General features: G+C 36.2%; 1 protein-coding gene across 13 annotated transcripts in view; it reads right to left on the bottom strand.

Moving 5' to 3' along the window:
• Positions 1-26,813, bottom strand: part of NRXN1 (neurexin 1) — a 684,323-nt gene that overhangs the window by 394,009 nt on the left and 263,501 nt on the right. For all 13 annotated transcript variants that reach the window (XM_066178062.1, XM_066178063.1, XM_066178065.1 and 10 more), the window contains 2 exons: positions 13,412-13,850; positions 4,010-4,393 (listed from right to left, as the gene is read on the bottom strand). In XM_066178062.1, the coding sequence (XP_066034159.1) occupies positions 4,010-4,393; positions 13,412-13,850 (823 nt within the window). The remainder of the gene's footprint in view (positions 1-4,009; positions 4,394-13,411; positions 13,851-26,813) is intronic.

Below are 26,813 nucleotides of genomic sequence, written 5' to 3'. Positions count from 1 at the left end.
ATTTAAATTAAAGTGAAACAAGTATGGACTAGGTATTTGAATTTCAGGGTTCTTTCTCATAAATTTTGGAGCCAAGTTGGAGTTGTTTTAAAAACATGATTCTTGGTGAGTACAAATGTCTATTGCACATATTTTGATAAATAAAACAGGATCTTGTTTCCTCTGGACCCCTTGTGGTGCCTGTGAAGTCCCAAAGACAGAATTATTAATTTTATCCCCCTTTTTTCAGTTTCAGTGTGTCTGCAATAATATGAGGACTGTATTGCATCCCATTGAGCCATTTTTAAAGCATGAAATCACCCCCTGTGTCTGCTGTCACCAAAATCCCACACAAAATTTGCACAAAAATGACAGACTATACAGTCCAGAGTCATGCCAGGATATAAATGAGCAATCTGGATCATCAATAATCAAGTATTCAGGTTTGCTCTCTGATTCTGTTTTATTTACCAGTACAAGTAGAGCAACAATGTTGTGCCCTGAAAGTGCTCCCTCATATATATGATTTTACCCCTAGAAATTGTGTGACTATTCAAATATATTGGCTGCAGTCAAATTTGAATGGTTTGTTCTCTTCCCAGATGTTTTATATTTTCTCCATGGCATCTTCTTCAGTCCACCTGGGCCCAAAGCTGCAGCCTTGGAGACTTACAGGGAACATTTCCATCAATCTGATAGAAACAATTCTCTGCATGTGATTATTTACTGGATAATATGTGAATAGAAGCTGAAATTATTCCTCCCAATTCCTACACTGGGATTATTTTAGGACTGAGCAACATTGTAAGTTTATTATGACTTTAACAGGACCAATCAGTTAATTTAAGACAGTGATGGAATTAGTATAATATTTAGAACACCTGATTCTTCTTGCCATCTAGCCTCATAATACCTGTATTATTCTTAATTTAAAATTTTAAGGCATCTAGGTATAACACAAGGAATGAAAGCTACATTTCTTTAATGTGTATAACTGTATGTAGGGGTCTGTGCATGCACAACATGGGTATCTACACACACTCTAAACAGATTTTCTCCACAGAAACGTCACCTTCATAAACCTTTGTTTGCATGCTTACTCTTTCTTATCCCTGTTTGATGATTTTACTATTGTTCCTGGACATCTAGTCAAAAGAATACACCTGCAAAGCCTTTGCCAAGAGGCAGGCAGTCACTCAGTGATCCACAAAGTAAGAGAGTATGCCAAATTATATTGTTGTGACATCTGTCCATCCATCTGCTAGAGTCTTCATAATCTACTAAAGCCAACCTACAGATTATGCTGATGTTTAACCTTACAGAAAATCAAGAATAAAATCAAGCATAACTTGCAACAGGATAAAATGGATGTGGATATAAGTAAATATGTGTATATATATATAATTTTAAGTATACACAAAATAAAATAGACCACTGTGATGTTCCAGCATTTTTGTGCACTAAAGAGGTGAAATTATTTCAGCTTCTGTATTGTACACTAAACATCCATGTATGGATATTAGCACTCCTATTTCAGATTAAATAATATGAAAAAAAATAACAATAAAAAGTAGCGCCACACTTTTTTTTTAAACTGAAGACACCTTAATTATTTAATGTTAAATATTCTAGTTGTTTAATCTCCAGAATTTTATTCTAAAGCTTTCTTTTCTTTGTGAAATTGTACTGCTTGTTGAGATGAGCGTGTTCCCCTTTTATTTAAATTAGTTTGAACAATCGTAATTGTGATGCTTTTATCACCAAATGCAAAAGTTTATCAGTTCCTACACACGGGTAGTAATTATAATAACCTTGTGTGATAAGATGCCAGCACGACGTTCTCAGAATCCCAAAAGCTGTAATCTTATTAATGCATGACCACTTGGGATATGAATATTACTGAGAAGACATCTCCTTTCAGTGCAGTTCCCTCTGGAGAGGGAAACCCACGAGCAGGAAATGATCTCACACTGCTGAAGTGCCACTCATTTCTGTTGGACAAGAACCAAATGTTGTTGTGGAGAAGCCAACACCACCATTCCAGTACCACCATTCCCACCAGGGAAATGCACTGGGAAAAGGAAGCCTTAAGATGGACAATGCTTGAAAATAAAGCAGGGGAAATAAAAAGGGCAAAAGTTTCTTTAGAAAACATCACCACCTGTCCAATATGTATATGAGAAGTTGCTGTGATGAAGCCTGCTTTCAGTTCTTTGCAGATCTGCATGTGTTTATTTCTCTAAGGCGCATGTTTCCTGGTTTTTCAGTGGAACTAAAAAAATGCAAATCCGGTTTTTGCTTGAGCCCCTGTGTAATAGGAGAATTTGGCCACAGGGTGGTACACCAGCCATGCTTAACTGAGGGCTGCATCAGGCTGCTCAGTTATCCCTCTGCCGGCTCCACTCCACCAGGAACAGTAGTCTGAAGAGCTCCGAACAGCTGGCCATGAGCCAAAGGCATAAATAGTCCAAAAATAACACAGAGAAAGCCCGCAGAAGAATCTGAGGATCTACTTGCAAATGCTGATGGTGGTATCCATACTACATAACTGCACCTACCTACTGACATACAACTTAAAGCATTTATTGGGGGTTTTATTTCTAAAGAGCACATTTTTGTTTTGTCTGCCTAATTGGAAAAATTAATCAAACTAGATGAAAATATCTTACATTTTCAGTCAGTAAACTTTAGGTTTAGACTTCAGGTTGAAGACAAATCTGAAGAAAATACTGTGTCAACTCTGAGATGAAAAAATACAACTCCTGGCATTGAAACACTTTCTATTCCAATAAGAATAAAAATAAAACCCTAAAATATTAAATACATTTATTTTTATCGTTTACCAACTTACATTAAAATCTTTTATTAGCACACTGAAATTTTAAATAACAGGGTTTTCTATTAATGAACCTCAACATCTGACTTCCTTGCCACTATCCACCTTTCCAATTAAATAAATGAAGTTTGTGAACTTCACTGTTACCCTTTCTAGGTAAGAGGAATACTCAGATATTTTAGATAACTACAGACATTTTCCTTAGGTACTTGGATCTTTTAAAAACGAGTTAAGTAAAAAATACTAATTCCTACTGACTTCTGCTTTGACTCATGGGTGAAGTTCTGGCCATGGAGTTCAGTGACACTGTGGAATTCGAAAGTAAATTAAATTATATATTAATATTGACATAAATAGGCAGAGAATAAGACCTCAGTTTGGAACTGAAATGTGACAATTTAGCTGATGCCTTAAGATTTTAGCCTTTATATTTTTCAAATCCCGTGCTGCATAAGTACATAACGCTAAAGTTCAAATAAAGTGTTAACTACTGTCTTCATATTTTGGTAAGACAAAACAATTCCTCTAGGCCTGTGATCCAAGGACACACCACAGCCTTGGGCCCTGAACAGTATAAACAAAAGTGAATTGGGAGGGAGCAAATTGGGGGAATATTACTTCATTACCTGAAGTTGTAATTAGAGAATTAACCCCTGAAATGTAAATGGATGAAACTTATATCTGTCTGAAAACTCGTGACCATTGTCCATCTTGGATGTAGCCTCTGGGAGGCTATTGGCTGCCCAAGAGATATCTGTTGAAGGCCTTTAACCCACTTTATTCTCTTAACTTTGTCTAGCCTCTGTTCTAGGTAGCCACTCCAAGGCTTCATAGCAATGCAATATATTTAAAATTGCTTTCACAAAGCTTTCCAGAACTCAGCAATGTATGATGAGATACAAAAGGAGGCATTTTCTAGGAGATATTCAGCAGTACTGACTCTCTGTCATAGCCACCTAATACTTCTTCATGCACCTTTCAGTGTCTCCCTTAAAGTCTTTCCTCTAGAATTACTGCTTTGAGTCTAGAGCAGGGCTCCACCTCACATCAAGTGAAATCAAGGATGCTTTTTTTGCCTCAGGACGGCTATCGTTAGCCTACCATTTTTATCATTGTACAGGATTTTGTTTATTTTATGGTAGTGGGTTTTTTTTTTAATATGTAACAGAAGTGCAGTCATCTCATGGAACCTACCTCTTTCACACGATCTGCCAAGGTACCCCGTGCCAGAGCAATCACACACATATCTGTTCCACCCATCCCTGCACACACCATTGTTTTTACAGGGGTTGCTAAGGCAAGGCTTTGCAGTTTCTCTTGAGCATGAGGGTTTTACTCCAGCTGTGCTTTGAATTTCAGCCATCTGTCGAATATCTTTGCTTTGACCATCAATAAATAAATCTCTAATGCAGCCAACGTATCCATAATTGAGGAGTGCTGTCCACACTTCTGTTGGGAAGACCAGGCCTGCTTTATTTTCTGGTAAGCCTCCAAGATACAAATCATCATCCAAGTCAAGGATTTCACTTTCCCCTGGTGCAGTATATGGAGTACGTAATGTGTTCACAGATATCGTCCCTGTAAAACAATAAAATGCGTGATTTTCAAGATACTTGATTTTGGTACTGCTTTTTTTACTCATTCATCTACATGTCACATTAGTTCCTGGTAAACAGGTATAAGTGAAGCAGACGTATTTTATTTGTACAGCTATAGAATCATGGATACACTTCAGTATTTCAATTGCAATGTAGTCAGGAAGTTAATGATTTAAGAAACCTTTATGCACTACACTGCATGAGCACAATATGAAAAATCCCAGTCAAAATCCCCTTACCGATCTCATAGGTACAGGAGGAATGCAGCTCATAGTTATTTTCAGAAACATCCTCATTGTGCAACAACAACAACAGAAATATCTTCACTCCCTCATACGTATTTCAAAGCCTTAAGGCCAGGGTTGCATTGATAGGTTGTAACCTGGGAGGCACATCTGAGTCTTAGGTTTGGGTCCAGAGGATTTCAAAAGACTCTCACCACTTCCAGTGGGCTTTGGATAAGACTTTTTTTCTTTAAATGCAGAAGGAAAATGCTCTCATCAACTGCCAGGCAGGCAATCCTTAAGAAGGAAGTGATGTGGTCCTGGAGGGAAAATCAATGCCTCTGACACTTATCTTGAAATGTGTGCATGTTACCGTGAGAGGGAGAGAAGATGTATACAGGCCTTCAGGAAACCAGAAATATCCTTTCCATTTAAGTCTAAAAATCTAACAAACAAAATTGAACCTAAAATTGAGTTTTCTTTATAAAGTGTCTGAACAAAGAAAATGTAATCATCTGCAAAGAACCTTTTTTTGGTGGAACTTTTTTTAAAATAATGAGATGTGTAACGCTTACAATTTGAATAGGCAGAAAAATGAATTTAGTACATACAGTCACAGAGCATATTTATGCCAACCAACTTTAATTTTATTTCTAAGTAAAATCACTTGGGAAAAATTCTTCATGTACACTTCACAGAAGTGATTCCTTATCACTCTACGTGGGTACAGAAGCAAACAAAATGTAAATCAAAATATTATATAGGTCAAAAAATTATTATAATGACCAGTCATATCATGCAACACCGTTATCTGCTGAGCATAACATTAAAAGTGCATTAGCGATGATGAGATACTGAAGAATTGCATTTACCGTGATGAATTTAGCATATATATATATAAAAAGTGACCATGATTCACCATCTCCACTGTTAGCCTGAAACAGATTCCAGAAGATAACACTGATTACCAAAAAATGCTTCCGCTGTGGTAGGAGTTGTGCATAAGAAGAAATTCACACTTTACACAGCATACATGAAAAAAATGTTAGTTTTAAGAAAACAAAGGCAGGTCAGAAAAAGATCATTCTCTTACTTGGGAACAGCCTAAAATTTAGGCTTCTCTTTTAGTAATGGACTCCTGTGGAAGCTTTTTTTTTTTTTTTTCTGTTTTTTTGTCAGTTCAGTAGGTTAACTTCAACAACACTGAGAGAATGAATATCTAAAGAATTTGGATCGTTAGTAAAAGCTGTTTGGAATAAAGGTTCAGAAGGTCCAACTCCCACATGAGATCTGAGACATGGATTTTGTAAGAGCTGGATATCACGAACAGCCTCCCTACTATCAGAAGGGAACTAACAAGATAAAATAAAGGTTTGCGTGCCATTATTGCATCTTTATAAGCATGTTTAAAGAGTGAGGATGTGGTCAGTTTTCCCTTTTATGTATTATAAGAAATGTTTTATGTGTTAGTTGAATAATCACATAGATGTAAAAGTGAACTTCCAAGAAAGTAAGTAAGAAATAGGCATGCCGAAACGAGATACTTTTTCTTCTAAACTTCCATCTGTTTAAAACTGATAAGATGATTATGGTTTGTTAACTCTAAAAATTTGTTGTGGCTTCTCAGCTTCTAGAGGCAGAACTTGGCACCCGTATGGAGTGTTTGCTATAGGTTTGACCTTAGGCGTGCAAGCATAAAGATTTTTAGATTTGATTTGATTGATCAGTTGCATCAAACAAGGACACTTGTGAATGACCTGTCAAACCAAGACAGACTTTTCAGAGATCATTCTGTCCTGTATCAGAAAGGATGGCTAACAGACAACAGATCTTTATGTCTTTAAAAACATTAGAGACAATGTAAATATAAATCGCACTTGTCCTCGCAGTGTTTTTTACTGCTGTTGTTGCTTGCTGCCATCTGTTGATGTACAGGCTAATTTAGGACCAAACACTCTAAGCCCATGCTCAGGCAGCACCCACTTGTGCACCCACACAAGTTAACTCAGCTGCAGCCTCCAGCAGCAAGCTCCAACGTGTGAACAGTGCTGCTTTCTGATGGACAAAGACATTTATATTTTCAAGATATTAACAAAGAATCCTGGAACACCTTTTCTATTAAAAAATAAAAATCTACTATGTCTTGATTACTTTCAGCTCAGGAAAAGACAGATAAATCTCTGCTAGTATAGCTGCTACTCTGTGTTCCAAGTGGAAGCTTTGCAAGCACAGAAGGCTTAGAAAGGTGAATGATAAGGGAAACTGGTGACTGTGAATTATAGTAAAGTGATAGATTGAAGCAGGAAATTTTTCTTCTCTGTGTCATAAAGGATTACCCTGAAGAGAGCTTAAGTATTCTTTTGAATAGATGTCAACAGCTTCTTAAAGAAATGAACTTTTTACCTTCCCAGGTAAAAGAAACAAAACCCATAAAATACTCTGTGTGAGAAGTCCTCTGAAACCTTATTGCAATCATGGCATGTAATGACTGTGGGTAGAAAAACATGACAGGCAACCACACAGCCATCACTGCTGGTGATATCCAAATTACCTTTTACATATCTCTGACAGACAATGCAAACTTTACTCACTACTTGCTTTGTAAATACAGATGAAAAAAGAAAAATCCAAGTAAAACAAGGGAATATAAAAATATTCCAAAATACAGCAAAAATTACAGAGCCTTTTAAGGATCCTACAACAAAATGCAGAACTCACAGAACATAGGCCTACAGAAAATAAACAATAGTTCCATTAGCAGCTTTGGATTCACAGTGCACCTGGAGCTGAGACAGAGGTAGCACATGCTGTTCCATCTTGGTGAGGTTTGAGGCAGGATAGAGTGATTTTTTTGTAGTTTATTGCAGGGGTTCAGGTTTGTTTGTTTTCCTGTGGTTTGTTGGTGTTTGTTTTTCTTTTTTCTTTTTTAAAGTCTGTTATCTTGAGGAAACTTTCTGAGTTCTACTGAAAATGTCTCAAGTTGGCCCTCATAACAGTGGCAGAAGCTACCACAGAAACTGGGCACTCTGATAGACTTCAATTCTACTCCTTTGATAGACTTCAATTCTACTTTCTATGGGAATTATAGGCAGATTAAAAGGAATTGTTTTGTTGAATCATGAGTGTGCTCCAATCCATTCAGATGTTTCTGCTTATGAATGTGAAGATACATCACTTTCCACAGAGGAAGAAAGGGAAGCTAATGGAGCATGCAAATGTCTTATGTGGCCAGCACAAAAAGGGTTAATAAATTTCCCTGTAAAGATACTGTAATGTCATTCTCAAGACAGAATTGCCAAATTTTAAAAGAGGAAAGAATGGGACATATCTTGTTTAACAAAATAACCTAGAGACAACAGATATGATGAGGAAGTAGCAGATTTAGAAGAGCACAGGATGCTCAAGACAGAGACGGAACTATAACTAAATTGTAATATCTCTGGAGTAACAACCATCCTTAAACTTCCATCTTTTCAGAACAACACCCAGAACCAGATAAGTATTGATACCACTTCTTTGAAAAGAGCCATAATGCCTTCCAGGAAACAAGCAGCTTCTGTGCAAATTTTTTTAAGATTCAAAGGAGGCAATAATTTTGTATTTCTATCAGAATAAGAAAGCAATGGAAGAATGCTGACAGCATGTGGTTTGTCCTGCCTGAAAGAAGTAAAAGAAAATGACAATGACAAGAAGGTATGGGGTGACTTAATTAGTCTGGGAATTCATGATCTAGCTTTAGATTCTAAAAACAAGTAGCATTTCTTATCTCCAGAAACTGGACATAAGTTTAAGTGTCCTGAAATGACCTATAGCTGCTTTGATTCTGCAGCACTTCACCTGAGAACACAGTGCAATTTAACATTCAGAAGTTTCTTTCTGTGTTGGAAAAGCAGTTTGAGAAAAACTAATGAAGTTACGGTTTTCAGAAAGAATGATTGACTTAAAGGACAAGTGATGAGAAGTCCTTAAAAGGATGAGTCGACAATCTAAGTCAATAATAACACACATGCCAGCAAAATGGGAAACATATTGGGGGTTACAGAGAAGCCTATTGTACCACTTGGCTGAGCCTTGGTTGAGTTTTATCTTGGACTCTGAGAAAGATGCAGATCAGCCAGGGAAGCTGCAGATCATTGAAATAATATTCCTTAAAATGCAATATAAACCCATACTCCCAAGTATGAAAACTAATAATATCTGTTGGAATAGGAACATGTGCATCTGGCTGTTCTTAAAAGGCTTAAAAGATGTGGGAAGTAATATGTAGAAGAGTACCTGTGAAAAAAAAAAAAAAAGAACGTGCAAAAACAACACGTGTAATAGACATCAACAAAACACTACTTACAGTGAGATGTTGATTATAGTTAAGCTCTAATTACATACTCCAGAGATGATTTTTGGTATTCAAGCTGAAACTAACTTAAGAACAAAATTTCAGTGACTCAGCCCCTAAATGCTATCTACCTATGAACAGGTGCTGATACATTCTGCTTTATGCTGCCCTACACAATTGGAGGTTGACTATAAGAGTAAGTTTACTCCCTGATTTCACTATGTAATGCTGGTTTCCAAAGGATGAATGGTGGTTTAGCAAAAAAAAAAAAAAAAAAAAAAAAAAAAAAAAAATTGCATGGTTATCCTCATATATGGCAAATAGTTAAAAAAAATTTAAAGAATACTTAAGTCTCAGAAAACAGATATTAAACCTATCCCTACTGTGTTACAAGAAACACTGTGAGCAAACACCTTTACAGCTGCTTCATGGTTGTTTTTTATTTAGTTTGAGTTTGTGGGGTTTTTTTCGTAATTCTTTTTTTTTCTGCAGAGTTTGCAGAACTGTTAAGAGCAGAACAAACATTTCCCTTAGGTATGACTTAATGAGCCTCTCCAATCATATTCATCACCTCAGCAATTTACTTTTTCCTAAAACTGTGTATAAGAAACTAAATGATATTTCTAAATCTCGTCTCTCTCCTCATCAGTTAAATATGAAGATTTTAAGTGCAGCTACTGCAACTGTTATAATCTCTCTGCTTACGTGACGTGGCCTATTTTAGTTGCTTTTTGTGCCTGTGAAAAACATTTGCTTATTGAGAAGTGTTGAAAAATCAGAGAGAGGTATTAATTCTAAATACATCTTCTGGGCTAAAACACTATATAATAGCTGTGATGAGGACTGTGTGCAGCATGCAGCCCATGGCCAAGACAGGACACATAGCAGGCAGCTATGAAGCTGTGGTCCTTCCCAGAAATTCAGGATGTACAGTTCAGGAGTACTAGAATGAAACCCAGGACACAGCTGTTGGTAGTACCACTGCACACCTAGAAAGAAAGATGGACCAGAGGAGAATGTCTTATGAATTTTTCTCTTTACCTAACCCTTAAATATTAACTAAATATGGTCTCATGAACTCTGTCCTACCAATGATCTTCTCTTTAGGTAAGAAAGCACTCAGAGTAGGTCTTACAGGAAACAGAATGGGGTTCTAGGGTGAAAACAAGAATAATAGGTCAAGACTTCTTTCAGCAAAAGCAAATTAAAAGGCAGCATCTCTTCCTTATTCTTTTTGTCTCTCAAAATCTAAGTGGATTGACAGAATTACTAGTGAATGAGGCCTGGTTGATTATAATTTAAAAATGTGTTCTCATTCCTAACATCTCCCTGCTCCCTCCACCTCAGTCCCTGACAAGCAAAGGCAAAGTCAGTAGTTTAGAGTGGATGCTCACTGGCTGAGAGTCTGGAAGAGAGCAAAGAATGAGAAATAAATCTAGTACTTGCTGATCCAGCTAATATGAAAGTCAAAGAAATTAGAAAAGCTCCTTGAGAATTGTCACAGCATTCTACTATAGGAGGGAACCGCTCTGCATTGGATTTGAAGGCTAGGACCAAAAGGTTGCAAGACACCAAATTTAATTTAAAGAAAAAAAACCCACAGTTTATTTGAGCTACTTACTCATTAACAGAATAATCTCTTATGTGTGATAGCTAGGGAAATATACTGCCAATGGCAACAAGAAAGTATCAGAAAAGCAAATTTCTTTCTATACAAGGTATATTCATTCAGTTATATAAAAATTCTGAAGGAAAGCTAGTGAAAGTTCATGTGATTTCCAGTATGTTTGGTCTGGGCAAGAGAAAAGAAACCAAAAAGCATCCTGAAATGGTAAAGTGAATTTTATTCTTCATGGGTAAAACACACCAACATGCATAACATGACCACGAGGGAGAGGGGGATGAGGTACTGAGGACAGCAAGGAGGGCACACAGCAAACTTACTGCCCTGGACACTCCAGGAGAGCAGACTTTGGCCTCTTTGAGGCACTACTCAGTGGAGTCCAATGGGAAAGAGGCCTGGAGGGGAGAGGGGCCCAAGGATGCTGGCTGGTGTTCAAGGATCACTTTCTCCAAGCTCAGACACAAGGCATCCCGACAAGGAGGGAATCAGGCAAAAATGCCATCAGGCCTCCATGGATGGATAAGGAGCTGCTGAGCAAACTCTGAGCGAAAAAAGAAGCTTTCAGAAGGTGGAAACAAGGACAGGTGGCTTTGGAGGAATAGAGTAAAATTGTACAGGGGGATAGGGATAAGGTTAGGGAAGCCAGGGTCCAGTTAGAATCAAGTGCTCCCCCCTCACCCATTTTTAATTTTTATTTCTATTTCCCTCTATATCACATTTACTGCTACATAAAATCTTTTTTTTTACATTGGCACACAGTCTCGTTTGCACCTTAATTCAGGCAGAGGCATCTCTAATAATTTTAATAACCAGATCTTACCATCATGAAGACAAACAAAAGCATTGACAGTTTTTTGGTACTTCTCCTACCATAAATTATTATTGTATGTATTAGAATAACAGAAAAACTTTGATTCTGTTTCAGATTGCAATTAAAATTCAGTTTGTCAATTCATAAGCCTGCATATTTTATTCAGTATTCGTGGTAATAGTTCAATCTCTTAGAGTTAATAGATATTATGATTAGTTTTCAACAGTGATGGGGGGTTGCATAAATTTTACCTATCTTAATCATAGACAAATAATCAGGTGGATTAATCTGATTATTTATAATTCTACTTAAAAAATAATATGCAATCCTGATCACCAGGTGAGTTTTGCTTCCTGAAATTACTCTACATTACTGCTCATGTCCATCAACAGTTTTAAGGAATTAGAGTATGCCCTAAACTTTCTTAATGGCACTTGTGAGTCACTTTTTTTTTTTTTGTGAAGCAATGAAAGGGCAGAACTTGTCTTCAAATGTAAACGATTGCTATGCATTTATTTAATTCCTTTATAGATCTGTTGGCTTTGGATGTAAGAATAAACTTTGCTTTCAGCAGTCCCACAGGCATGATTATTACAGGATTTACTCCCTCATATGAATCATAGAAATAGCACTTAAGAAGAAAGTCTGAAATTAAAACTGTAGTACAAATAATATAACTGCTGGATATTCAATCCCTATTGAGGATTTTGAGAAGTGTGTTTTGTTGTTCAATTAGGGGTTTTTTTTGTTTTGTTTTTGTTTTTGTTTGGTTCGGTTTTATTTGTCGTTGCTTGATAGGTTTACTTAACCTCAAGAAATGTAAATGAGCCACTGACATAATAAGAAAACTAGTTTGTACCATTGGAATTTGAAGCTGCACTACCCAGGAATCAAATAATTATTTTTCATAATCATTGTGAAGGTCAATCATATTTTTAGCATGGATTTGACTGAAATCTTCAATTTAAATTTGCACCTAAGATTTGCTTGATCTGAAATTTGATTTGTGTGTAGCAAGAAGTTAACTCATAAAATGATAACCTTTTTGGGAGTCAAGTTTCATAAAGAAATTATAAATGCAAGCTATGGAAATGGAGTCACCAGAAGGAAGAAAGTGGTGGAAATCCCATGAAATCCAAAAGAAGTGGAATTACATTATTCAATACCCAATTTTAGAATATACATAAACTTCTGGTTTTAACTTATATTAATCAGAAGATCTTAAGGACTGAATTACAGACTCAGTACATTCCCTGCCCGCTTCCTACCCAAATCCTGGCATGAAGTACAGGAAAGTCACTGTAGAAGAGAGCTGTTCTTAAACTGATGTATATTGATTATTTGCTTAAGACAAGATATATACTCAAGATGAGACGAGCTGATATGCATTGACAATTCACTGGATAAATGCACTTTAAGCCACATAACATTTCAGTAGCATGAGGAACAGTTTATGAATTCTTTATTTTTATGACTTTTCAGTGAGATCATTTTTTTGAGTAAACTACTCCAGAATATTAATCACAGTGATAGAATGCAGCAAGTCAGTTATTTCCATTTCTGTTGATACGTGTTGTTAGACATTTATTAGCATATCATTTAAGTACACAGAGATCTGACATGATTGGAAGATCTATTTTGTTTCTGAGGGGCAGCTATTCCCCATGCTGGATATTATTTTCAGTAATTACTTTTTTGCTTTATTTTCATTCTTGAAACTTGCCACTTCAGCTCTTTGGTGTAAGCAAGCACAGAGGGAGATTAGTGGTGTTTTTTCAATCACACAACACACTTACTTGCAAGATTAAGTACTTGATTATCCAATAATATTAACATATTTTACTCAGCAAATTATTACATTCTGGCACCTGAAAGTAATGAGTACTTATATTTTCCTTATTTTTCAGTTGATGCCCAACTCTAATTTTGGCAACATCAATGCGTACCCAGTATTCTCTCAGATACAGCAGAAAAAACTGTTCTGAATGCAAACAAAAGGAGCTTACCTGACCGCCCATCCCGCTGAAAATCCACATGGTACCATTCACCATCATTCACCTTCTTCTGCAAGGCTTTTATTTTTATAGTACCTGATCCCATGTCCAACAGTAGGTAGAGGTGGCCATCAAGCATTTCAATGGCAAAAAAATCAACCTTCACCATCTGTGGATGTTTGGCATCTTTTTGGTGCCTTGGTTTCCCATGACTGAAAAGAATCAGGCCATTTGGCTCAGTTGTACGAAAGTCAAATGATATTGAGCCTGTTTTCTTGGCATTCCATTTTGGCAGAGAGATGAAAGACTCTGGTGTTTCAAATGTTATTGGATCTAAGGTTGCAACATTCTCACATTTAAATGCTACAACCCCATGAATCTTCATTTTAGGATCCCCTTGCTTGGCAAGTCGAGACAGCTCCAACCTGACATCGTTATTTTTATACACAACCTGCAAGCAAAGCAGAGAAGTTACTCAGAGAAATCTGACCATTTTAACCAAACAAACATAATCCTGAATAGGCCCATTATTTAAAGGATAATGGTGATGATATATGAATATGATAATTTACATTCAAACAAGATGAAATAACTATTTTCATTGACTAATGATTTAATAATTGTTTTCATTAAACCGAACAAAGTTGTTCTAAAAATATCCCTGGAGTTAATTCTAACAATCTGAAAGAATCTGCACATAATTTATACCATGAATTGCAAATTAGCTTGTGTGGCCTTGGTTACTTAAAAGCCTTCTCTGCACAGCCATTCTGCTATGATAAAGAAGTATTAGATTTCTTCTCCCTCTAAACCCTTTGTCACTGCCTTAACTCTTTGGTTCATATACAGAAAATATACCAGACCCTTCATAATTTAACATCTTTTCAGTTTGTCATTGGGGCTGAGGAGTAGTAACATTCATGGAATTCATTAAGCTATATAAGATGGGCAAACTAATATCATAACAGATCAAAACAGGCAAAACTAGGAAAATCTTTGAGCCCCGTTCAATTTGATTAAAAAACCCCCAACTTATGTATTTTTCCTGACTGAAGAATTTTCTGATAAAAATTAAAGACAATATTAGTTTTAAATCCAGTTGATCTCTGCAGCAAATATTCTTGCTTCAAATCACATTTTAACTTGGTCCAAGAATCCTGTCATGATGCAACAGTTTCCAGGGTTCTAATATTTATTAGTGTCTTCTCGAATTGCTGCTCTGTCTGAGTTATCCATAATATAAGAGCTGCTGAAATTAGCTCCCCAATGCCAAAGGCATGCACAAGTGTTTTGTCAATACTTTTAATTGTGCAATAAATTATACACTCAAGCTATAATACCACTGAAGGACTGAATACAGAACCATAGCAACAGAAGCTAAAACTTTCTTCTCTGTTTCTAAGGTTAAGCCCTACATTAAAAAGCAATTTGGAAAAAAAGCAACAGCTCAGCAAAACCAAGCACTTTGTGCTGAGGCTTCTTCATCTACAGATCTGCACCATTCAGGGCTAGGTTGCGTCTGGCCCTGATCCAGTGTTCCAACCATACAGTGTAGTTTGGAGCTATTCAGGGGACCCACCACTGGTTTAGACTTTACCTCCCTATTGGGGGTTAGAAAGTGGTTACTGAATACTCAGGATAGAGCTTTTGGATTAATTTCCTGAGACCTAGTTGGAACACACTTGAAGCCCACTCTGACACCCAGTAAGGCGAAAACACAGTGGATGAACTGCAGAGATGTGCTACTGTCAGAAATTGAAGCTCTAGCACTTATACAATCTAAGATGCCATACCCCACAAGTGATAGTTGCTACTGAAAAATGATGTTTAAAGATAAAAGGAAATGATTGATAGAGTGACTTTTTTTCAGTAAGTTTTTGTTCATTCCAATTATATCATTATCCACAATGCAAATTTCATCATAAGAGTTGTCATAATTATTCTACTATGATAAAATGTATCCTAAAATTTAAAAAATTAGCCTATTTCTTAATTTTATTCCAGAATGGAGTACGAAGTAGTGTTGTTCCCATGAGAGCTGTTTCCAAAAACAACAGATAAACCTCACTGTGGGTGGCTGACAGCAGAAACGGTATTCTGCAACAGAGACCATGTGTTCTTCAGCTGAAAGCATCAGAAGCTAATAGAATTGGACTAAATTGTAATATTTCGATAGTAAGGTTCCATATTTCCATTTGTCAAATACATCCACAACACCTGAGATTTCACAGACTGTGTAAAGAGTTTAGAACAGTACTGCAGAATAAGCACACACAAGTGCTTTGGGTGGCTTTGGGGTGGGTTTCTGTCTTTAGAGTGAAGAGGAAGAAGCCAGGAGCCTGGGAGGTTACTTAGAGATATCTGTTCTCATGAAGCATTGACCCCTTTCTATGGCAAGAGGGATTTTGGATAGCTCCTGCTTCATTTGAAGAAGTCACAGGGGCAACCTTTCTGGATTAGACTGAAAAGCATTAAACACTGCCAGAGAATGCAATATATAAAAAAGGAATAAATGCTCTCTTATTAGAACTAAATCCTGCTTGGTGGTGATGAAAGTAAGTACAGCAACAAAGAACATGAGAAGATCTTCTTAAATTGACTGCTGAACAAGAGCAGGTTCCAGGACAGGGTGAATAAATGTACAAAGAGAATTTATTGTTTATGGACAAATCAAACTGTCCAACCTTTATGAAACTGGTTGACTGAATATTACAATTAGGAATTAATAGCTATGTTGAAAAACTCAGCAGACTAAAGGAAAGCTAGGTTTTCCTTGAAGTCTAAAACAGCTTACTATGATCTGAAGTCATTTGCCAACTCAGAAATAACAATTGCTAATAAATATGATTTAAGAACATAATGGACAAAGTGAAATGGTTTTCTCAATAACTTGTAACCAGCTCTTTAATTAACTTAATATATAATGTATGAGGGAAATGTTGCCAGAACACTTTAGTAACAGTGACAGATATTGTCAATTTTATGACACCAATATTAAAACGTTCTTGGAATCCCTAAATATTTTAAACGACAATTTCATGCTTCCCTATTCCGCAACAGAAACTTTGTAGCCACTGAATTTTATTACATACTTTGTGGGGAAACTTGAATAAAGCCTCTATCTATGTTTTAGAATGCATACGGTCTAAGTTTTAGAATGTGCTTATGTTCATTTACTCTTACTAAATTGAAAATTTTGAACTAAATTATCATGGATAATTAGTGATAAAACAGGAATATATGAACCATAATTGAAAAGACCTGTAAACTATTAACTGAACACAGCTTGCATTTGGGAGCCTGTTTCTTGGTGTTATGTTGAGATTCTTACCCCTCTCCCTATCCATGAAAAATGTACTCAGCCATCAGTGAAGCACAGCAAAAAGGAGAAAAGCAGTATCTTCATGGAAATTAGTTGTCATTAAATTTTGGGAAAACCACTGAACAGTAAGAAATAATTCTGAGAACAATATCTGCTTTATAACTCATGAAGGTACATGCTTCAGAAACAGCAGCCTCTAGGGTACAAATACTCTTACTGATCTATCTATTATTTTGCCTTTTAATTTTTTTTTTTCTGGGTATATAAGGACAAACGTGCTTTTAACACGGCTTATATTATCTGGTATTTATATCTGACGAACACAGCATATAACATTAACTCGGTACATTTTCCTTCCTTTAGAGACACAGATCCACAATTAGTCAAGTGAAGGGAATTTGCAACAGAGAAATATTGGAGTCATAGCCCCCTTTACTCCCACACAACCCACCACTCACTCTCCTGGCATCCATTGAGTTGGCCCTGGATTTTAGCTTGCCCTTGCACTCACTTTCATACCTGAGCAACAATCTAAGTTTTCTGCACATGAAACTGCCAGTCCTCAGGGAATTGTATCATGCCATTAAGAGCACCTTGAATTTGTCTTGTGTTCACTCTGTTCTCTCCTGTTAAGATAAAGTTTCAAGACCTCAGTCTTCAAAATATATAATTACTGTGTTCTTAGAAACTGCAAAAGGTCACCTAAACTGCCAAGAAAAATGGAGCAGTTAGCAATTCCCCACATAATCTGCAACCAAGCTATCCAAAGTGAGGAATAAATTTAGTTTCTAGGAGAGACAGGGCAGAACATTCTACAGTCAAGATACAGGCTTCCTTTGCTACCATCTAGCCCAACTACATGCTGAGTAACTTGAAATATAACAGGGCTCTCTCTGTCTTAACAAATAAGTCCAGCTTTGAGACAGCAATTATTGCCATAAGCTCAGCACTCTCTCTAATGTGATCTGTGGTCACCTTGGAGCACAACCTAAACTGATTCAAGCTTCTCAAAGATATACCATGTATAGGTTTTTTTGCAGGCTGGAGCACTACTGTGCAATGAATTTCAGAAGTGTAAATAAGTATGAATTCATCTATGAATGACCCTGAGAAAATATGAAGGAAAAGAGAAGAAATTCATACTAGGGATGTATCCTAAATCTGCAACTGTTTAATTAGCAAATTTATAAGTAAAGAAATTTTTAAAAATTAAAAAAATAAATAGAACTCTATCCATTCTTTCAACTGACCCTATTCCAGGAGATTTAGAACAATGAAAGGTGTGAAAGGATCCAGATTACACTATTTTCAATTTGAAGTGCAGCCCTTTCTACATAAAACATTATGAATGAAGAAAGGTCATTACCCTTAAATATTTCAAAAGACTGACCACCTCTGCCAGCATAGCTTTTCAATCACTGTGATTAAAAATCCTTTAAATTATTATGAAGTATTTACTTCAAATTGCTTTACATTCCTAAAACCAAAGACAATCCTCAAGAAGCTTATCACATCACCTGATTTGCAGAATCTAGGTTTCCTTGAGAATCAGAGAGAACCCAGTTCAGAGCACCTACCACTACGACCTTGCTCCAAAGAACTTGTCTGTTTACTTAACTGGGATATGAGGTAAAATACTTTTCTACTGCAATTCAATTCAAATGCAATTTGAATAAATGGATGAACCCAACATCAAAACCTGTTAAAATTAGATGAAATAAATCTTTGTTACCATAAAACAGTACTTTGATATTTTCATATTTCTGTAAAACCTGTATTACCTGTGGCTTACAATGACAGTTAATTCTCAAAAATGAAGATTCATATCACCCAAAATGGCTCAGGTAGGTGCTGCCAACATACCAGTTTCCCTGAAAAGTGGTGTCAGCAGGAGGGAATTTGCTGATGATAGAAACTAACAATGGGACTTGCAATAAGGGAAGTCTGAGGCAATTTTTTTCAGCTTGCTTTACCAGCCACTAGAATTTCCATGCTCATTAAGACAGCACCACATTCTCCAGAAATCCAACTGCAAAACTGACCACTAACAGTTATCACATATATTTTCAGCACTTGCTGTATGGTTTTGAACTAATCTGGGAACATCAGCTTCTCATAGGAGGCTTCTCATTTTGCTTATATGCCTCCATGCATTTTCAAGCTCCAAAAGGAATCTATCAAGGAACACAATATACTACAAACTATTTACACAAAACTTAAGGAGCCCAAGTTCAAATATTTACAATGGGGTGCACTTTTGAGCACCCACACAACATGAATGACAACAGCTATTCAAACCTCTACATCATAAACCAGCATTGTTTTCTGAACATAGAGAAGAGTTTAAGGAGTATATTGAATGCTCCAAAGGACTAACTTATTCTTCCTCAAGTGAAATGGTTTTCATTCTCCTGAGGTCAACATTTGTGCAAATGTGGTGGGGATGGTAGTGTGGGACATTTAGAAAGGGGGCCACTGAGCACTAAAATAAAACCCAGGTATCTCTAGAGTCTTACAAAGTGGGAGGTAAGGCTAAGGACAACAGGATAGGGTTCCATGGTATGGATACATAAACACCTGGAGAAAACAATAGCATGTGCATTTTTTTGCAATATTTTGGATGAATTAATATGGTCTGGGAAACTGCCCTGCAAGATTCAGCTCAAAAAGCCCTTTGACTTAACGGATCTAAGTAGCAAGCAAACAAAAAAAAATTAATAACAAAAAAAGCACTACAGTGCAACAAATTCCTTGGAGTATATATCTGTGAGTTTCACAATCTGCTGTTTCTTCTTCCTGTCCAGTCTGAGCATCCAAAATCACGAAGTACAAACAGATCACACTTAAACTTTTGCAAAATATTAATTGGGCTTTTGCAAGGCAAACATATTATTCATACACTATGATTATGTATTTTGTTCTGCTTGTTGTGCTGTCTATAGCTTTACATATAACAAGTAGATTTTTTTAAATCAGACATTCTCTCCACAGACTATTTTGGCCTAAGGTAGAAAGAAGAAAACCATTATAATGAGTCTTGTGTTATGAGGTCAGGACCAGTAATCCAGGGATTTGGTTTTAACCTGCACCTAAATGCCTCACAGAGAACTTAATTTCTCCTTGCTTCTCTGTAAATTGGATACACCATCTCCTCATAGGGCAGAAACTTGCTTGAAGACTGAAGTTTACATTACCAGCACAAAATCTAGTGAAGCTTCATCCAAAATCAGACACATTTACACACACATTTCCTATAGGGTGTCAATCCCTCATTTTCTTTTAAAGGAAAAGTTGTATGATATTGTTCTGACTTTCTAGTCTGCAGCTACAGAGTCCAGAGCTCACTGATCATTCAGATAAGAAAAAAAAATGTACCCAATCTGTTCTAAAGCTGCACACAATAAAACTTGAACAATCCACATCTTAGGGTGAACAGAAAAGCATAGCGTCCTATGACCTAATAATGCACTTGGCAAGTGCTTTAATGCCACACTATATGGCTAACTAAAGACAACAAATTTGTGATGTTTGTTGTTTCTGTAACCAAGCAACATGGACCTTGTCTGCACTCCCCTTCCTTAAAATAAGAGGATATATTGCACATCAGGCATTAGGAAAACTTTTGTTTACACAAAGCAGGCATACTTAATGCACAAAAATTTATGCTCTATTTAAACTGCTAATTAGCATATCCATGCAAATTCTAGGAGGGAAAATGGGTACAATAAAAGGCTAAAATTACCATCACCTTAGGGAATTTGACTATGATTTCAATTGCACACCTGTACTTCTACTGTAGCTTGAAAACCATCACTCTCCTACCCCAAAATAATGATGTAAAAAGAAGTGTGTGTGTGTGTGTGTGTGTGGTGGGGAGGGGGGAGAAATCAAACCACATTAGAAAAACACAAACCCAAAAGAACCCTCACAGTTAGGTATAAATTAATTATTCCAAGGCAAAAAAAAAGTCATTAATGGATATATACACCTATAGAAAATAAACCAATACTGACAGAAACAAAGTTATAGGTATATTGTGAGTGTGAATTTAGATTCCCTGTGCAGTAAGGGGAAAGTCATCTCAGTTTAGTGCATGTCACCTATTTGCAGAATTACTACAGTCATGACAACTCATCTTCTAGACCAACTAGTCTTTTCTGCTGGAGTTTTGAATGTGGATCCCAGAACTATTTGTTTCTCTTCTAGTTTGACTGCCTGAATAGAGACATTTTAAGGGGATGCCAGAAAATGCTTTTTTATGTTCTGAGTTACTGGAATATCATTTAACATGATATATTGGCAGAACATAGGAAAAAAAGAAAATCAACATTTTTTGTCTGACAGTGCTGATAATGGGATTGTTATGTTTTTCACCCTGCTGTGGACACAAGCCTTTTGAAGATCTTTTTCCCCCTCATCAATAGACTACTTTGCTATTCTTTGTATGTCCTGCTATCTGCTGCCAGACTGCTAAATGTTTCTGACTGTGGTTGCTAGTTGCTATGCTTTCTGTTTTTAAGAAATGGCTTCAAGTTTTTGTTGTTGTTGTTGTTGTTGTTGTTGTTGTTGTTTTATTTTGTTTGTTTTGTTTTGTTTTTTCCCCATGGCAAGAACTCATAGAAATTTCTTGGCAACAACTAAATTGCTGAGTCTAGGGACAAGCTAGTTCCACAAAAGCTCTATTGGCTCCCTAGTAAAGATAAAGCCTTTACCAAGACATAAGACATGAAATAAAAACAAGAGAAACAGGAACCACCAAAAAGAAAACAAAATGTATTGTTTAAGGCAAAAGCAGCTTTGCATTCATATACTGTATAAAGTCTAAGAAAGAAAACAAATTATATACTACCTCCAATGACTGACTGGGAAAGGACTACAGGAGACTCAGTTGTCATGCTGGATTTCAGCTTATCCCTTTTCTTTCTTTCACAGTGCAGTAAGAGTTACCAAAGATTAATTCTGCAGCAAAGTCATAAATGTGCTGTTTTTCCTCTTTCTCCGTTAACCATTCTTACATAAGATGAAGCAAAATAACTCTTTATGGACTACAAGAAAGAGGGACTGTAATACAGAACATAATCTTTACCATTTGTAGGGTTCAAGGATTATTTCTTTAGCATAATATTGTTATATGCTAGAATTTCCCTATCTTTAGCACTTATAGATTTAAATTCAAGGTCAGAAAATACAGAAGCAAATAATGAAAAAAAGGAAAAGGTAATATATATGCAAAATTTAATGTTCTAAGGAACATGTCAACTCAAGTGCATTTGAAGGCAACATGACAGATGTACTTAAAATCTGAGTTACCTTTAATTAGGGTAGGAGTCATGAGTTAAAAATGGAAGTTGTCACAAAAAGAGCAAAAATAATGAATCTCAAACGAAAAAGAAAAGCTAAAATGAGCTCAACACAATCCAAGAGGGGGAGGTCAGTGATCTAAACATAAACTAACAGAAACCTGTTAAAAATATTCAGTTACCAACACTCTGAACCCTGAATACCTGAAATATCTGAGTAAACATTTTTTCCATAGATATTAAACATGATTGGAAACATAGGAAAAGAACTGTAGGCTTCAAATTAAATGCAGAATGTCAATTCTACATATCCTTCAGTGAAATGAGTGAGGCTTATTCCACCCCTCAGTAGATTTCCTTCCTTCCTTCAGCCTCTCCCATAAGTTTTTTAGTAGCTGCCAACTTATGGCTCTTAACCTATTGTTTCTCCAGAATAACAAACACCCTATTGGCTTTTTCTTCCTCTTCTCTCTCAACTGTATAGGTTACTCCAGCCTCTAGCTGAATAGCTGGCTCTTGGCTCTGGGTGTTTTTAGCTGCTCTCTGGTTTGGACTCATCTCTATTTCCCAATGCCTGGTTTGAAAGAGACTTCTGTTCCACTGAGGGGAAAATGGTCCTCTTTCATGACCTTCTGGCCAGCCTCCATTTAGAAACCTCATTCCCTCTCAGCTCTGTAGGCTGAGTGAAGTTGGCTACTAGTTGACAAGCTGTAGAAACTTTGCTTCTCCCATTCTAAGAGCCAGCAGTTCTTCCCCCTTAGCTTAATAGCTCTCTGATTTTGTGTGATATTAATTTAGCAGTAATTTATGCAGTTGTCGGCTAAATTCTGCTCTACCAGGATAGGCTAAATAGTTTAAAAATAAAAATGAAAATCAAATTCCCATCCATTAATTATACTGGGCACATTCCTGGAAGACATCCAAAAAGATCCTTCCCAGCCTTCATGTGAAATTGCTTTTGGATCCTTATAATGTTTTTAACATATCCTTTTAGCTTTCCAGTACTGCAACATGAGCAACTCTCCACATCAGTGTTTTGAAACAATCTTTGACTTCTCAGAAACCTATGACAATTGAAAGATAAGTTTTCTGTGGTACTTTTGCATTCAAGGTTATTACTGTAATTGCAACACAAAGGTACCAAACCACCACGTTACTCAGGAGCAGCTTTTCCCTCCCCAGTGTTCAATGACAGAAAGGTACAGCTCCAGGCTGCTGCCACTGTGTTCCTTTGCATTTGGTTCTGTGCTCACCTTCCTTTTCTTAACAGCCTGTATTTTCTGAAATGGCAAATGAAGAAACAGCACTTACGCAGAGAAGTAAGAGGAAAAGCAGGGCTCTTTCATCATCAAAAAACTGATCTGTATAGTCCACAACGTGTGTGGCTAAAAGCATATAGAAATTTTCAATAAAATAATTAATTAATGGGATATTTCTAGGGCATTGCTTTTCGATTTAAAGGCATCTCTAACCACAATCTACCTACAGGTCAGCTTTATGTTAATAAATTTTATTGAGGTTATATCTGTCCTCCAAAATAGACTGGTTGAACTAATTAAAATTAATTACCACTGTAATAAGAAAGAGGGATGTGTTATTTGATTTTTCAAGACATGCCATCTCATTGCAGTGAGAGAATGCAACAGAGCACATTTAAATATGATGTTTAAAGGGTCTGATTCTGCTTGATGACCTCCAAGCCTGAGACTTTGGGGACAGCTTAATTTTAAAGGAATGTCAGAAAATACAATTTACCTTTGATTTGGCACTGAGTGAGAGATCCTCAGCCTCAAGCCAAATCAATTCTTCTGAGACATAATCAGAAAAAAAACCCATATAATACTACAACAGTGTTCATCTAAGAACATTCCAGAAGACCATCTTGCCATGCAAAATGAATCGCCAACAAGCACCTTTACACGAGTTATTACAGCTTATTGCAATTTAATGCAATTTTAAACTTTTAAAAGTATATTGTTCTGCAAAATATTTTTGATTCTGTAAATGTGTCTGTCAAAATAAACACTCCTCACAGCGTTCTGGGTGTTTTTAAATAGCTGTGAAGAGAACTAAGGCTGAGTAAATGGTAGACAGTACAGTTAAGTGTTTATCACTTCCCTGTGTCTTTGGGTACATCAATTGAGTGTCTCAGCAATGTTCTGACATTTGTTTTCACTGTTGGGTTTTTTGATTTTTTTTTTCAAATAAACACTTCAAATTGAAGCTACTTTAAATATAAAACATATTTTGAAATATTCTCAAATACCACTTCAGAAAAGTAGGAGGAAAACAGGCTTTTCCTTGGACAAAAGTATCAGGAAAAATGATTTTCTGTTTTCCCTAAAATACTTTTTTGGGACTACACACGGCATGTGCTGAATTATATGCAAATTAAAAAAAAAAAAAAATAAAGCTATGCATGAAACCTAAATAAAGAAATAAGGTAGCCACATCTATGGTAGTAACTATTGCTTGTGTTTATCTCAGTACAACTCCGTTTCACAAAACAATACAAGTTTATGCAAAGAGTTGTAGCATTCATTTTTTTGAAAAAAATGGACAAAATTACTTTCAAAATTCTGCTCTCTGTAGTGGGGCCTTAGTCTTGCTGAAGTGACTTGCAGTGTTTAATGATTGTGAGAAAGCTTCCTATTTAAAGGCTAATTCAGGATTATTTAGCAAGCAGTTGATGATGTCTAATAAAACTTTAATTCAAGAGTAGATCAGAAGGCAAAACTCAGTGCAGTGTGGGCCTCATGACTATTGTACCCATAATGAAAAAAGCATTTGCCTTTCAACAGAAAATAAATGAATAGTCTAATCCTGACTGAAAAATGGATTTGAATACAATACTCAGGAAGCACAAATAAAAATCCTGTGGAAAAAAACCCCAAAACTTATATAAGGTATTAATCCTAATATATGCCAGGACATGTGACTAAATCCTGCTGTGTGTACCTGTGTGATGTCAGCAGAAACCGGGAGGGATCACTCTGCCTGCTTGGACTGGAGTCAGACCCATGGCACCATCGAGTCTGGAAGCCTTTGGCATTCAAACAGGTGCTTCACGAAGATGGAAAATACCAAGAGGATGACAGGAGGCAGGCTGCTCTCAGAAATTGTAATGTTAATGATTTGATCACGTGAAATCTGGCCCCCAGCTGAGTATGGCAATACACTTTAAAAACACAAGTTTAGTAACTCAAATTCCTAGCAGCCTTTGATATTAATAATCTGACTCAACAGATACAGCGGTCTTGAGGCATGATTTTTGCTGTAATTCATGTTATTTCTAAATCTGTCTCACAGAAATGACAAACTTGACAAGTCTTATGCTTTCCAACAACTTCCTCTGAGCCTGTACAAAAGGAAAGGTTGGTATACTGATTAAGGTGATTTATTTCGACTTGGAGTGTCTACTCCTATCCATTACTTAACTAAGTTAGGCATTTGCAAACTCTAATTCAGTTATGAAGTAAAACACTACTTTTTCATCTCTATTGAGATGAAGGCGCAATGAATTGCATTATTTGTCACTACCCCTAAACTGGGACGAACTTGCAAAACATCTAATGTACTATGCCTTTTTCATTTATATCTTTGGTCAGAGAGGAAAAAAAAAAAAAAAAGAAAGAAAAAATGTGCTCCTGTACATCTCTGTTATATTTATTTAGCTGAAATAATACTCATGAGAGGTTTTCTCACCAGCTTGGTTATATCTGCATATCAGTTCTTGAAACTGATAACCATGGAATCCTCAAACACAGACACAAAACAAGCATTTCTGCAAAATTTTAAAGTGCCAGATGTACTGGGCATTTTGTTTGAACATTCACAGCTGAGCCAAAATGAGCTTTTAACCACATAGGTCGCCTCACTGAATTTTCAATTTATTTTATAATTCTCATCCTAGGCATAACCTTATAATTTGCAAATTTAAAGATATCTGAGCTGTACATGCAACTAAAGAAATAATAAAAAGTACAAGCTACAGTTCTCAGTTGAATATCAAAATAAACACTTTTTTTAGACTGGATACAAATCTCAAATTGCAAATACCTGAAAAACTGACAGACTTTTGAATGACTATAGACTTTTGAATGAAAGAATATGCTCTTTTGAGCACACTAGAACACTAAAATATTGAGGTAATTGACTTAGTAACTTAGATGTCATCAAAACCTTTTTGATTCTTAGTATGGTAAATATGTTTTAGGAAAAAACGGTGGAAATAAAAACCTAGCTTTCAGCTAAACATATTGAAGCAATTGTAAAGTTAAATAAATGTATTTTTAGTTTGACAATTAGATGATACTGGGATTGGCTCAATAAGCACATACGGATTTTTATATTTCTACAAATCTTTTTCATTAAAATGTTTTAAAGCATATATTTAATTTTTATGATCTGGAAGTAAAGAAATATTTCTTGTCTCATTATTGCTTTCAAGCTGCCCAGCTAAAACTTGGAAAATATGCACAGTCTAAAGGGCAAAGAAGCATCTCAGTCTTCAGTAGATTTTACACCTATGAAATTCCTTGGAATCTGTCTTGGAAAGAACATTTGTTTTGTGGGGTCTTTATCCTCTGCAACAGTATGGATTTTATACTAAAAAAGCCCCAGAACTAACAGAACAAACAGAATCAAATGACCTAATTCCTTAGATCATTTTAAGGATATAACAAGACAGGAGTCGTATTAGGAATTAACGCAGAATATGCTGAGTTGGAAGGGTCCCATCAGGACCATCCACCCCAGCTCCTGGCCTTGCACAGAACACCCCAAGGGTTAC

Source organism: Chamaea fasciata, unplaced genomic scaffold (assembly GCF_029207755.1).
Source record: "Chamaea fasciata isolate MVZ Bird 193981 ecotype frontalis unplaced genomic scaffold, bChaFas1.0.hap1 SCAF_3, whole genome shotgun sequence".
NCBI classification, from domain to species: domain Eukaryota; kingdom Metazoa; phylum Chordata; class Aves; order Passeriformes; family Sylviidae; genus Chamaea; species Chamaea fasciata.
Note: the sequence above shows the minus strand (reverse complement) of the source record. Positions and strands in the feature narration are given on the sequence as shown.